General features: G+C 43.7%; 1 protein-coding gene across 1 annotated transcript in view; it reads right to left on the bottom strand.

Moving 5' to 3' along the window:
* Window positions 1-2,693: 2,693 nt before the first annotated feature.
* Window positions 2,694-13,132, bottom strand: part of PIWIL1 (piwi like RNA-mediated gene silencing 1) — a 31,367-nt gene continuing 20,928 nt past the window's right edge. The window contains exons 15-21 of the mRNA XM_072722656.1: window positions 11,462-11,662; window positions 11,251-11,354; window positions 10,114-10,184; window positions 9,803-9,956; window positions 6,216-6,341; window positions 3,714-3,861; window positions 2,694-3,557 (exon numbers count right to left, since the gene is read on the bottom strand). Of these exons, the coding sequence (XP_072578757.1) occupies window positions 3,441-3,557; window positions 3,714-3,861; window positions 6,216-6,341; window positions 9,803-9,956; window positions 10,114-10,184; window positions 11,251-11,354; window positions 11,462-11,662 (921 nt within the window). The 3' untranslated portion in view covers window positions 2,694-3,440. The remainder of the gene's footprint in view (window positions 3,558-3,713; window positions 3,862-6,215; window positions 6,342-9,802; window positions 9,957-10,113; window positions 10,185-11,250; window positions 11,355-11,461; window positions 11,663-13,132) is intronic.

A 13,132-nucleotide genomic window follows, 5' to 3' on the forward strand; every position in this document is an offset into this window, starting at 1 on the left:
CACAAAATTGGGATAGGACTCAAGCTGAGCAGCATTCGAGGCCTCTGTTATAGCCACAGTGAAGCAGGGCTGTGGGGCACATGGGACACAACAGTAGGAAAATGCTGTACTGAACTGGTGGTTTTGCCATGTGTGAGAACGAACACGACCACATAATGAAAGCAAGCCAGGGACTGAAGTCACCACCGGGTCTGAGCCCAGGGGGTACAGAACAACAAGAGGAGGGCAGTGGATGAAGTGCGGGGCACCTGGCTGCTCTAGGCCCAGCGGACTGGAGGTGGTGTGGCAGACACAACAGCACCACCCGAAGGCAGGAAGTGTCCTGGAAGAAAGCTAAGTGTCCTGGAAGAAAGTTAGGTGTTCAGAAGGGATGGGAACTCCTCAAACAAGGGGGCTGTGAAGACATGATGGTGAATTCCAAAAGGCTCCATGAGAAGTTCCAGAAGAGCAGAGGACGGGGTCAGAAAAAGCAATCTCAGGAGGTCCTCTCAGATTCTGAAAAAGAAGGATGATGGGAGCACTAAGCTGTGTGCCAGTGGTTCAGGGTGTGTCCAGGGATTGGCGGGGGGGGGCGCCTCTGGGTAACCAAGGCAGGTCGGGAGGGGTATTCTCAACACAGAGCCACGAGGGCTCTCCATGGACATGATCCCTTTTTCAGAAACTGGGTTGGAATAATATACAGCCAGATCTACACCTAGCCCTTGAAATCTTGTGTCTAATGACACCACCAATTACATGAACTTGAATCAAACCTTAAACTATACAAAAATAACCTGAAGATTTCCACCACAGCATTAGACTGCCTTTGCTGCTGGGAAATGGAAGATCTGACACAGGACAGTGAGCAAGAATTCCAGGAGCATGCTCGGTGCAAGGATCTGTGTGCTCCAGGAAATGCCACACCGAATCTACAAAACTGAACACTACCTGAGGGGTGAGGGGAGAGCCCGTGTCTGCCCCTATAAGTAGCCTCATCCCTGTATGCATTTCTCTGCAGAGCCCCCACCCAAGCACAGGATTACCTCAGGGATTCCTGAGACTGATGGGTCAGGCAAGGGCTGGGAAGGAAGAGCTTTCCCGGGTAGAATTCATGTGGACTTCTCACTTTAAGGAAGCAGCCCAGATTTCAGTCCATTTCTGTTGCTTGAAAGTGCCACAGCAGATGCCACAACAGGCCAGACTCCTGCACAGGCATTCTGTACACTGCTCTCTCCAGAGCCAGATGCAGCCACCACTGGCATCAAGGAGCTGACTGTCCTGCGTACTCCGTCTTCTGGGTGTGGCCCTCAGGACATTCCTACAGGGAGCTGTTCCTTCACCAATGCCTGCATGGGCATCCTACCACCCACTCCTGGACACAGCCCATGAGCCAGGCTCCATCCATCCAGGTGGCACATCCCTCTGGTTGCAGAAAGTGTAGATCACCAAGACTTCTAAAAGGGTGAGACAGACCACAAAACCTAGACTTCTCTGCCCATCAGTCAAAACCAATGCAGAAGAAAGCAGGAACAAGTGAGCACCCCCATATCCTCTCATCAACCAGATTCTAGGTGCTGTCTCAGTTGGCATTCGCCCAAATTCCAGACAAACCATGTGGGATGTGTCTAAGGAAGGGGTCAGCTGGTCTCCCTGAGCGGTTCTAATTCTGTATCTGGCATGGGCCCAGTGTTCGCTGTTATTACAAAGCAAAGTAGGTGATGTTTAAACAGATTAAATTCTGGAAACTACACCTGGGATGAAGGACCAAGCCAATCCGTGACCCCTTTGGCTGAAACTAATTTGAGCAGGTTTTCTGTCCCCGATAGCAAAGTCTTTTAGACTTTAGTGAGGGTCTCTTGATTACTGCAACTTTTCTAGATTTCATTTACCAATTTCTCATGGTTTTAAAGACATTAAAACCTTTACACTTTAAGAGATTGTTAAAACCGAAGAATGACACTTTAATGACCTAAAAGTTCCTGACTAGGCCTACAAATCTGTAAGTAAAAAATACCCCAAACCAATCTTCCAAGTTGTAGGGTCAGACTTCCTCATACTCCTTCATACCAGGACAGCCTCAAGTGACTTCTGTCACATAATCTGGTCTCTGGCCCTCCTCTAAAACCTCACACTTTCTGTTCTTTTTTCTTCTACTGTTTATAGCCCAAGCAGGTTAAGGAGCCTGGGCTAATAAGCCAATGACAGTGTTAACAACAGTTATGAGCTTGAAGAACTAAAAGGAAAATCAAATGGTTTTCATTCACGTTAATGAGGCTAACTCCAAAAAGGATTTATTTGATAAGACCAAGTATAATGATGTTAAGACAAGGGGTTCATGTATGAGCGCTAATGCGTAACATGCATCACAATTACAAGTAATGTTTAAAGGGGTTCTCAAAATACAGGTTTTACTCATTAACTGCATGCCAGCTCTTTGCAAAATTTCCTGAAAATTCCTACAAATACGTACATGTGAATAATTACAATCATCAACTTCCAGATAATGTCCTGCTCAGTCTGCATTTCCTTACAAGCTTGGGCTCTCAATTCTTGTCCTATGAACACTGAAGTTCAAAAGTGATGCCGATTTAGCTTTTATAAATGGAACTGTATCCTTTTGAAAGAGCAAGCTCTCCAGCATGCAAAAAGAATTCTTTAAAAATGGAAAGAAAATGCATACACTTTCAGTAAAAACAAACTACACTATTCATGGATAAGGTGATGATCCAATTTTATTTTATTTTATAACAAGTAGAAGGATGTCCCTGTTGCAAACAAAATAAATAGTAATGTTAATATAGGTTACTGACCTCTTTTTGTTAAAGAGTCTTAAAATGTTTCTTTGGACAGAAATTTAAAACTTTTCAACCATCTTCTTCGAACCCCCATACCACCTAGCCCCAAAATGAAATAAAAAAATCAGCCTACTTCTTCATAGAGTCTACCATTCCCACACCTTGTGTAAGTTATTCAATGGCAGTTTTATAACTTTAAAATAGATCAAGTAAAATAAACCCAAATAAAACCCTACCTTACAGCTGTAGTGAGTTTCCCACTTTTATGCCTTTCTCTCCTTTAAATTAAGAATATTTCAAAAAGATTAATTAATGTAGGTTTACAAAGCAGGACTTGCTCACTCCTGAAAGTACTTTCAAGTAAATTACCACTTTTCAAATAGTTTAAGAAAGTTTGTTTATAATACAAAGTACGGTATCCACATTTTTTTCAAAACAAAAAATTCTCACAACATATTTGAGAAGTAAACAAGATAAAATATAAAACTTTAATTTTTACCTATAAGCCAGTCACAGCAGCAATGCTACACACGAGACTCCAGACCTAATTCCCTTCCCAAGTTTCATCTAGAAAGGTAACAGCTAAAAAAAATAAAAACTTTAAAAAAATCCCAAAGTTACAACTTCAAACAGAAGAAACGGCTGCGTTTCGTCGTCTCCTGAGGGTCAGAGGTAGTACAGGCGGTTGGACAGGGACAGGTTGGGCTCCCTGTGAATGCTCTGGCCCACGAGGAAAGCCAGCTTGTGGGCGTACTGGCAAGGAGCAGGGACTCGAATGACGCCCTTTAGTGGAAGAAACACAGGGCTGTTACTCTCGATCTGGTCTCCTGTATCACACATCTCAATATTAACTTTAAAAGTCTCTGAAAACAGTAACTCCTTTTTTTGAAAAGTGAAGCTCACGTATGTGAGTTCATGTCCCTAGGGAAACACACTTACTGGCCAGTTATAGTAGACGTGACACAGCTTGTATGTGAGCCTCTGTATGTGGTCTGGCTTCAAGCCACTGCTGTCATAGATGACGTTATAGTGTGTGGGAGAAACACTGCCACTTCTCACTGCCTGGCTCACGATAAAAAAATCATACCTGGAATTATAAGAGAAAAGCCACATGGATGGGAGGCTCATCCGTCTGAAAGCTGAGGTTAACATGGGTCCAGTTTCTCACAGGGAGAGGTCTCGTATTCTCATGTAACCTAACCTCTTCAGTATGAAATGTGCTTCCTTCACATCCATGACACTTGCTGTTCATGGACCATTCTGGAATGCTTATGTGTGACAGATGTTTAAGAAACCACTATTACTTAGATTTTAATTATCTGTCACTGACACCTCAGGGAACTCCACACATGCCCAGGCCGCCAGTTACAGCGCCCAGCGTAGGCGAGGCACTCACAGCTGTCCACCTGCACGCCTCAGGGCACACTGGTGTGGCTCACAGACCACAGAGGTCCTAGAGGGCAGCAGCAGTGGGCGAAGGTAGAGGAGCTCTCCTTTCAGGCACTGTCATTCCCAAAATATGCTTTTGCCCTAGAGCCTTTCCCCTTCTTGTTCCCACTGTAACAAAAGTATGCTTCATTTTCATCATCAAGGATGCAAAGCAGATTCTTAGAGGACTTGAGAGGCCCCAGGGACAGAAGCAGAACTAGTGCAGGACCCAAACGGTAAAGCAGATACCAGGAATGCAAACAGAGGAACAGGGTATCTGTTCTTCCCACTTTCTGAAGCAGCAATAACACATCAATCCAGAGATACTGTAATCTGACCTAATAAAGCTATAAGGAAATTACCTGTGCAACTTGCTAGCTCTGCTGAAACTAGACAAGTCCGAACACCACAACTGATACAGAACAGATTATTTTTATTTAGAAGGAGGGTTTCAGAGACATTAAGCCACTTGGCCCAAACCGTAGAGAGACCACAACAGGGCTAGAGTCAGACCCTCAGTTCCCCGACTCAGGCACATTAGCGTCCAGAGTACTGGCAGCTAATGTGGGACTCTGCTGGTCCCTACAAGTTGGGTCCTCCAGGTGCATGCAGAGCATCAGCAGCTAAGTTTTAAACAGCATCTAGTAAAAAGTAATGAAGTTTTCATACTTCATAATTCCACTTGGATTTTACCCAATCTGTTTATGTCAGCTGTCTCCCAGTCAATGTCTGCCCTGAGCTGTAGTTAGCACAGCAGGAGTGTTAGCAGAAGAGCCATGGGGTCACTCGGAGTGGTTAGAGGGTCCTGCAGGAAAGAACTTTCTATGTTAGCATCTTAGCCACTTTGTCTCCCACAGCTGATTTTCCCACTAGTAGAATCCTCTGGCACTGCCATAACTAACGCCTGCTTGAGAAAAAGACAGAAATCCAAGACAGGGTGGCTCAGAGGTCTGCCTTTGGCTCAGGGTATGATCTCAGGGTCCTGGGATCGAGTCCCACATCGGGCTTCCTGCAGGGAGCCTGCTTCTCCCTCTACCTCTGTCTCTGCCTCTCTCTCTGTCTCTCATGAATAAATAAATAAAATCTTAAAAAGTCTCCTCTCATGAATAAATAGAACCTTTTTTTTTTTTAAAAGAAAAGAAATCCAAGATAATGCATCTCAACGTAGTAATTTCCATCCATGGTCACCTAACAGAACTGACTAAAGAGAACTAAAAATCTGTGTTCCCATTTATCCACATAAAGTTAGTGTTGTAAAGTCTCATTTACTCTAGGTCTGTATAGGAAGGGCATTCTGCATTAGCAGCTCTGCACCCAGGCCCACTATTTATCCTAATTAAAGCTGCCTTTTTAAAAGCTCCAACATGTTGAAAAAGAAGAATGGTCCTAACAGTGTGCTCTCCTGAAGACAGCACTACTGGACTGACAGAGGAGCCACTACTCTCAGCAGCATCAGGATCCCCTACCCCCTAGGCCTCACCCCATAGTGTTTTTGAGGAGCCAGTTTCAGAGCCAATAGCTGCTGGGTGCGAACACCATCAGCAGGCGGCCCCAGTGTACCTGCAGACATCCTAGCTAGCTGGCTTTTCCATGGCAAAGTGTAGCTCCAGGCTACATAAAAAGCTTTGTTTACTACTCAGAAGCTCCTTATCTGCAGCTGTGTTTCAGATGAAACTTTCTGACCTCTGGATAACAAAGCATTACCAATCTCAACATTTTTACTAGGAAACAATCTGTGGATGAGGTCACATGTTAAAAAAAAATACAAAAGCAATCTACAGTAGCAATTCTTACCCTCTCTATGTCTAATCAGTGCCACAGACAATAACCCTATTCTCCCAGAAAAACTACATGAAAACCTATTCCCCCCAGGCTTCAGCAATACTAAATCATAGGCTTTATTATTATTACTGGATCAAGCTAATTGAAAACTTTATAAGAAATAGGAGAAAAAGTAAACATGTTGAAGTTGATAAAGCAAAAAACAATTCCACATAATCGTACAGAACTTACCATTCTGGTCTGGTAACTTCTACATCAATAACCGTCCCGGGAAGTGGGTTCTGAAGTCTTCCTCCAGACTGAGCAAAAAATCTGGCATTCACGCGTTTCTTCACCACAATTACCGTTAGTCTTGGGCTTAAAGGTGATGATGATGAATGTAATGACATGGAGTCTGTCATGCTTACAGGCACTCAATCATTCTGACATTCACATTCACATACTCCATTTAAAAAGAAACCCTCTCCCTGGGAACCCTGGGTGGCTCAGCAGTTTAGCACCTGCCTTGGGCCCAGGGCATGATCCTGGGTCCCAGGATCGAGTGCCGTATCAGGCTCCCTGCATGGAGCCTGCTTCTCCCTCTGCCTGTGTCTCTGCCTCTCTCTCTCTCTCTCTGTCTCTCAAACCCTTTCCCTTTCGAAGCAGAGTATCTGTCCAAGCTATGAAGGGATACTCCACACTTTGTACAGACTTAGACAGGGACCAGGAGTCAACTGTGGGTAGAGAACAGGATGGCATGTGACATGAGGTCACACACATGTTCCATCAACAGACAAGCATGCTGCTCACCTGGCACACAGAAATGACAGATTCAGCATGCTTCAAAGCACACAATTTGGAACACTCTTCAGTGGGCATTTTGTACTAGGTGGAAAATAAGATCTGAAGTCTAAACTGGCTGGTAGGGAAGCTAGGTGGAGCACTGTCAAAGTCTAACCCAGCATTACTGGTTCACGAGGTACTGGGGCCCCCTGTCTCCCATCTTCCTCCGGGGGCCCCACCACATGCTGGCAGAGGATGTACCCTTTGCATCCCCCGCTGCGTTCCACTGCCCGATCCAGCTGGTTTCCATATACCACGATGAAACTCTCTTCCCCTGAGCACCCAGTGCAGCACCAGAGGCCACCTGTTGGCCCTTTATGTGCCTTCTGGCTCTGGAGGACAGCCCTTCAGGTGGCAGCACACATGTGCTTGAATACCTTTCACACCTTTTCTACCATCTCTGAAAGGTCCATTTCAAAAGCACACCCTGGAGTATGTGGGCTGGCATATGGAAGGTACTCAGGAGTGTGCTGGAGTGTATCAGACATTTGAGAGAAGTACCGATGCCTCCATTTTTCCTGTGCCTTTTCCCACCTGGAACATTAGCTCTTACAGAGCAGAAATACACCTGACTTCAAACTACATGACACAGAGGGCTTACACGCAGTGGGATCTGGTCTGGCTTGGGAAGGTAGTTGACAATATGCTGTTGGGACAAATGATCAGAAGGACCCTGATGAGGGAACTTCTGTTCAATGATAAATCTAATTTTGCTCCCTCATGGTATGAGTAATCAAATCCAGAAGGGATAGGGGGCTGATTTTACATAAGCAGAGGGTATTTTTAGAAATATCACCATCTACCCAAGGAGGTCTATTACTGCCCAGTTACTGTAGCTCTGGATGTAACAAAGTCAGTCTCAGGAGCCAAAAGACAAAGTGGATTTCAGTTCTCTGATATCACAAGAAACAACATAGGAAATGTCAGGACAGAAAGACAGGTTGTAAGTACGAAGTGACGTTTTTGATTTATCTAATATCCTAAATCAACTAATCCATTTTACTTTTTTGTAAAAAGCTGACATCAACATTTCAATTAAAAAACAAATAAATTGTGGTTCTAAGAACAATTACAAATATTTACATCCAAACTGCAGCTCTTCAAAGTGAGGAATAATTCTTGGATATTATTTTATTTTCTACACAATTTCAAGCTTTTTCTGGATAAGCTATCTACCGTTTACTGAGTACTTACTGGGTACTGCATGAAATATTTAATTATTCCCATTTATTCCTTTTGGTACCCCCTTGGTTACCTGCTTCCCTGTTTCACAGATGAAGGCAAAGCTGGGATGAACCCACCTCTACTCCTGGGACACCCTGCACTTTATCACTGATCTTGGCAGCCACCAAGTACAGCACAATTCACACCATGGAATCCACTTCCTGGGACACCTGGTTATGCTTTCATTCAGGCCTCAACTTGAAACCACTTCCCTGTACAGTTTACCCATTGCCTCAGTGGGAACTGGGCAGGTAAGCCCCAGTAGCCGCCACAGTAGCCACCCCATACTAGTGCCGGACACCGAGAAGGACTCTGGTCAAACGCTCACCAGGGCCACCATCTCTTCAAAGGCAATTTTTGCCACTGCTTCTGGGAACCAAGCCCAAAGGACTCAAAAGATTCAAAGTAGCAGACATGCAGGCACCGCCAGGGTCACAGGGAACATTTCCCACGTATCTAACACGCAGCTCAACTCAAGACTGGAAGAGAAGCTTGCTCTATAACCTCTACTCTTTATTTCTTGAAAACTCCCTCTCCTCTAGGTGTGTAGAAAAGGTCACTGAGGCTGGATGATGCTGAGGCGAAAGCAGTAAACAAAGAGGAGACAAGAAAGTGGCCACCACGTTGGACTGCCCCTGCCCCTATGGCCACACCGCATCACCCGTGTGGACAGCACTTCCAACTCTGAGAAACACACCCAGCAAGGTTTACAAAATTTCAGAGACCGAAAGAAAATCAGTAACATTATTTTAGTGAGAAAATACAAGCATTAAGTTTTTTAAAGGAGACAGAAAAGAACATTAAACTTCCATTTCCAAAACATTAGAAAATGCTTGTTAGCATTTTAATCTAAAACACAATTACTTCAAAAGAAACAGAAACATCCCTGACTTCTCTGAGAAGTTACTGGCATAATAAACTAATTTTAAGAAATGTGTAGAATCAACACTTAGCATCTGGCCACAGAAGCCTTGGAAATACCTTTCAGTTCAGCTAGAAATAAGAAGCAAGCACTTAATGCTTGCCCTACAGGTCCCAAATCACACTAAGCTCAGATAAAGTCAATGGGTTTCAAAAATCCCTCATTTCTACAATACCAAATGCTGGCTGAAAAGGTCTGACAAAAATAACCAGTGTTGCAACATGTATGTGCAAACAGGCCTGTTGGATTTCTTAAGTATCCTTAAAAATCAAATTCACAAACCTTTATGATTTCACTAATCTTTATGAATTCGCTAATAAGCTCTTAATACAACAGTCCCCCACCTCAGCTTGCTCCCAATCCGACAGAGACAGTAGCAACAAGGTACAGCATCTCCCAGGAGACAAGACACATGGCAACCATCTTCCCTAGATCAAGTATCAGTTCAACCAAGTTCACAAAGAAATTAAACAAGTATTTGTTGGACAAAGAAATCGAGAAAGAGTAAATTAATATGGTTTGGAATTTATTCTAATAACCAATTCTGTGGATGCCTACAGAAGTACCAGAATCTCAGATTCCCCACACCTCAAGGCTACAGGTGAGAAAAGTGGCAGGCAGAGAATCAGAGAATCGGCAAAGGTATCTCCATACGTCTTATCTCTCCCTGGCAGGAGGGACCCTTCTCAGGACCTCTCTGCACCTCTGGCCCCTCCCCATTCCACGCCCTCCAGCCTCCTGCACTCCTGAGGCTGGGTTCTCACTGACCCTTGCACCAAGGAACTAATTAATTTGAAAGACAAAAGGTATAATTTTATAAGAGAAAATGCTTTGCAGTTTGCATGCTTACTTGTAACCTCTACCAACAGATTTTAGGCAATCCAAAAACTGTGGTACTTCATAGTTAACCAGTGTTTTCAGCTGACCATCTCCTACACCATCCCGATACACAATAATTCGACTTGGCATGTATTCATTGCAGCTATTCCAAGCCCTCAGAGCAGCTGAAAGAAAGCCAGAAAAGTTTTAAATAAATTAACACAGAACAAAATGGTGTGTTGCTACCAAATTCTGGGCACGTTTTTCAATAATGTAACTTTAGGATAATTTCTTGGAGACCCCAATTCAGACACCAGGACGGTAACCCTCCCGGAGACTAACCTTGCAAGCAGACTTTGAGCCCATCTACAAGCTCTTGTCCTCGATCTTGAAATACACAGCGAGAGAACCAGCTGTTTGGAGAGACCAGGACCAGGGTGAGAATGACATCAGGTTGTACCTTTTGGAGCACTTTGTATTTATTTCTCTCTCAGCAGCTTCTAACGTTTAACCCCTTTTAAGATAACTGCTAGTATCTCCAATACTTTATGAAATCTTAAACAGAAATAACAAGATACACCTAACATCACAAATGAAACTTATTATAAATCAACATTCTATTTCCCCTGCTGAGGAAAAAATAAAATTTAAACTAATACCCAGAGAGAGCTTGTAGATTTACACCTGGTACATACAGATCGCACTTCTTGCTCTGTTCTTTGGAAGTCATTTATTACAGGTTTCACTCTTATAAAAGCTACAAGACCTTGAAACACACCCATTAGCAACACACGTCAATATACCTTTAATTTCCATCCTTTCCTATTCTCAGCAATTCTTTTTAAGATTTTATTTATTTGAGAGAAACAAAGTGAGAGAGAGAATGAGCAGGGAGGAGAGGGAGAAGCAGACTCCCCGCTGAGCTGGGAGCCTGATGCGGATTTGATCCCAGGATCCTGAGATCATGACCTGAGCCAAAGGCAGACACTTCACTGACTGAGCTCCCCAGGTGCCCCTTGGCAATTCCTTTAGTTCTAAGAAAAGCACTAAAAGGTGATGCCATATGTTGATACACAAGTGACTGGGTAAAATGAAGTGGGTTTTTCCAAAATAAAGTCAACACAAAAACTTTGTATTTCAGCAGTCAATAAAAATTATTAGAGAAGTTTTAGAGATGGTTGCATTTAATGAGATGTACCCTCCCCCACCCCCAATCATAAAACAGCTTGAAATGCAATCTACTATAGATTAAGGACCAATGAACAAAGTTGAAAACAGCAGGGCAGCTACTTATTTTACTTCCCTACTTTTCTTGCTTATCTAATGTAAGAGAAGTCAACAGGTTGAAAAGAAGGAAGGAACAGAATCCTAGAGCCCAAACCTCGCAGACCCCCAGAACATGGGCCCTGCACCCCCACCTGCTCCTGCCCATAGTCCAGCAGCTAATGAGTCATCACCCCGCCCCCCACTGGCACTTACCGGGTCATCCCTTCATTGATACTTGCAACAAATCCTGCAATTGACCTCCGTCCAGCTGTGGTATCATGGTAACAGTCAATGCCAACTATCATGGCCAGCTTTAGCTTTAACAAAAATATTGTAGTTTTAGATACAACGGAATACCAGCAGTAGTTAGAAAGTAAATCCATTGTTCTCAAACAATGAAAACTTATGCACCACTTAAACTTACAGGCATATCAACCCTCCAGAGCTCCCCTCCCATCTTGCAATTCATCTGCAGGGCGATTTTGGTAGCAATGGCCATGACGGTTTGCTGTTTGCCAAGGGTCCGGGCCACCACACACTGACTGGGAGTAGGGCAGTCTGTACACAAATATTTCTTAATGGCATCATACTTGTCTTTCCGATTACTCGACAATAGACAAACAACCTGCAACCAAGAAAATGTTCTCTTTACAAAGAATCAGGAAGCTGATGGTGAGGTTCAAGGAAGAGAACAGGGAACCACACCCACCCACTGGATGTAAAACATCTGTCCAACACTGTCTCTGCCACAGAGCTGACAAGCTCCACGTAAACTGCTAGATACTGTTCCCTCCACTCACCTCAGGGATAGATGCTAATACGGAAAGAAACCCCATGAGGCCAACAACTCAGAGCTGAACACCATAAGAACTTAGCTAAACATGCTCTAGTACCAGTTTGGAATAACTTCAAGATAGGGAATAGAGCAGAACAAGTTAGCAATAACCTACAGGTGGACAAACAGGTCTTCCACCATTCTCACAGTTCTCATTTGCTCACCACCCACCGAGGATCATGGATTTCAAACTTTTAAAGCTCAGGCTGCTCTCTGCTCAGTGGGAAGTCTGCCTCTCCTTCTCCTCCTGCTCCTACCCCCAACTTGTGCGCACTGTCTCATAAATAAATAGAATCTTATTGAGAACCTGGTCACACTGAAATTTCTTACAAGTCCATGGACAATTCTGGGGACAAGCGAGAGTGCCTTAAACATATGCCTGCTAGAAATGGGAAGACATCAGTCAAAGGGCACAATCTTCCAGTTATGAACTGAGTACATTCTGGGGATCTACTGTGCAGCATAGTGAACACAGTTAACAACGCTGAGTTGTGTACTTGAGAGGTACTCAAGACTGGATCCTAAATGTTCTCAGTACCTAAAACACCCACCTGTAATTATGTGAGTTGATGGAGGAGTGAAGTAGCCTTGCTGTGATAATCACTGTGCAACATACACGCATATCAAATGATCCCACTATACACCTTAAACCCAAAGTGTTATGTCCATTAGATCTAAACACTAGAAATAAAACAGTCCATTCCTGCCCAATCCCAGTTTGTATTCTAGAGCTGAATCCAGCTCTTGGACTCATTGCTGTGTTCTCCAATTAATGCTCTCAGATTCTTCTCTAGCCCCTGACAAAATCACTTTGCCATCCTACGTGTCTTCATTACTCCAGACAATGGTGACAGTACTCTGCCTGTGGCATCTGAGCAGGAGATGAACAGCTAGAAAGGGGACATATTAGTTGAAGCCAATTTACTTCTCAGGTTTAAAGCCACATACACATGTTCACATGTTGTTTATCACTGCATCTGTCTTTGCCACCTTATTACTTCATACCTGGACATGTGCTGAACAACGAATTGCTTTTACTATTTGTGCCTATTCCCCATGAAATTTCATGGAATTAAAGGCTTTGAGTCCAAATACATTTCAGATGGTCTTGTTCCCCCCACCTTCCCACACCAACTGCAGTGCAGATAACCAGCTTGCAGACACACAACTAAAGCCAGCATTAAGAGAACTACCTTATGAAGGTAAAATACATATTTTGTGGACAGTTTATGAACCTAATTACAACATTTCAAACTCAAA

This window comes from Vulpes vulpes, chromosome 10, assembly GCF_048418805.1.
Source record: "Vulpes vulpes isolate BD-2025 chromosome 10, VulVul3, whole genome shotgun sequence".
NCBI lineage: Eukaryota > Metazoa > Chordata > Mammalia > Carnivora > Canidae > Vulpes > Vulpes vulpes.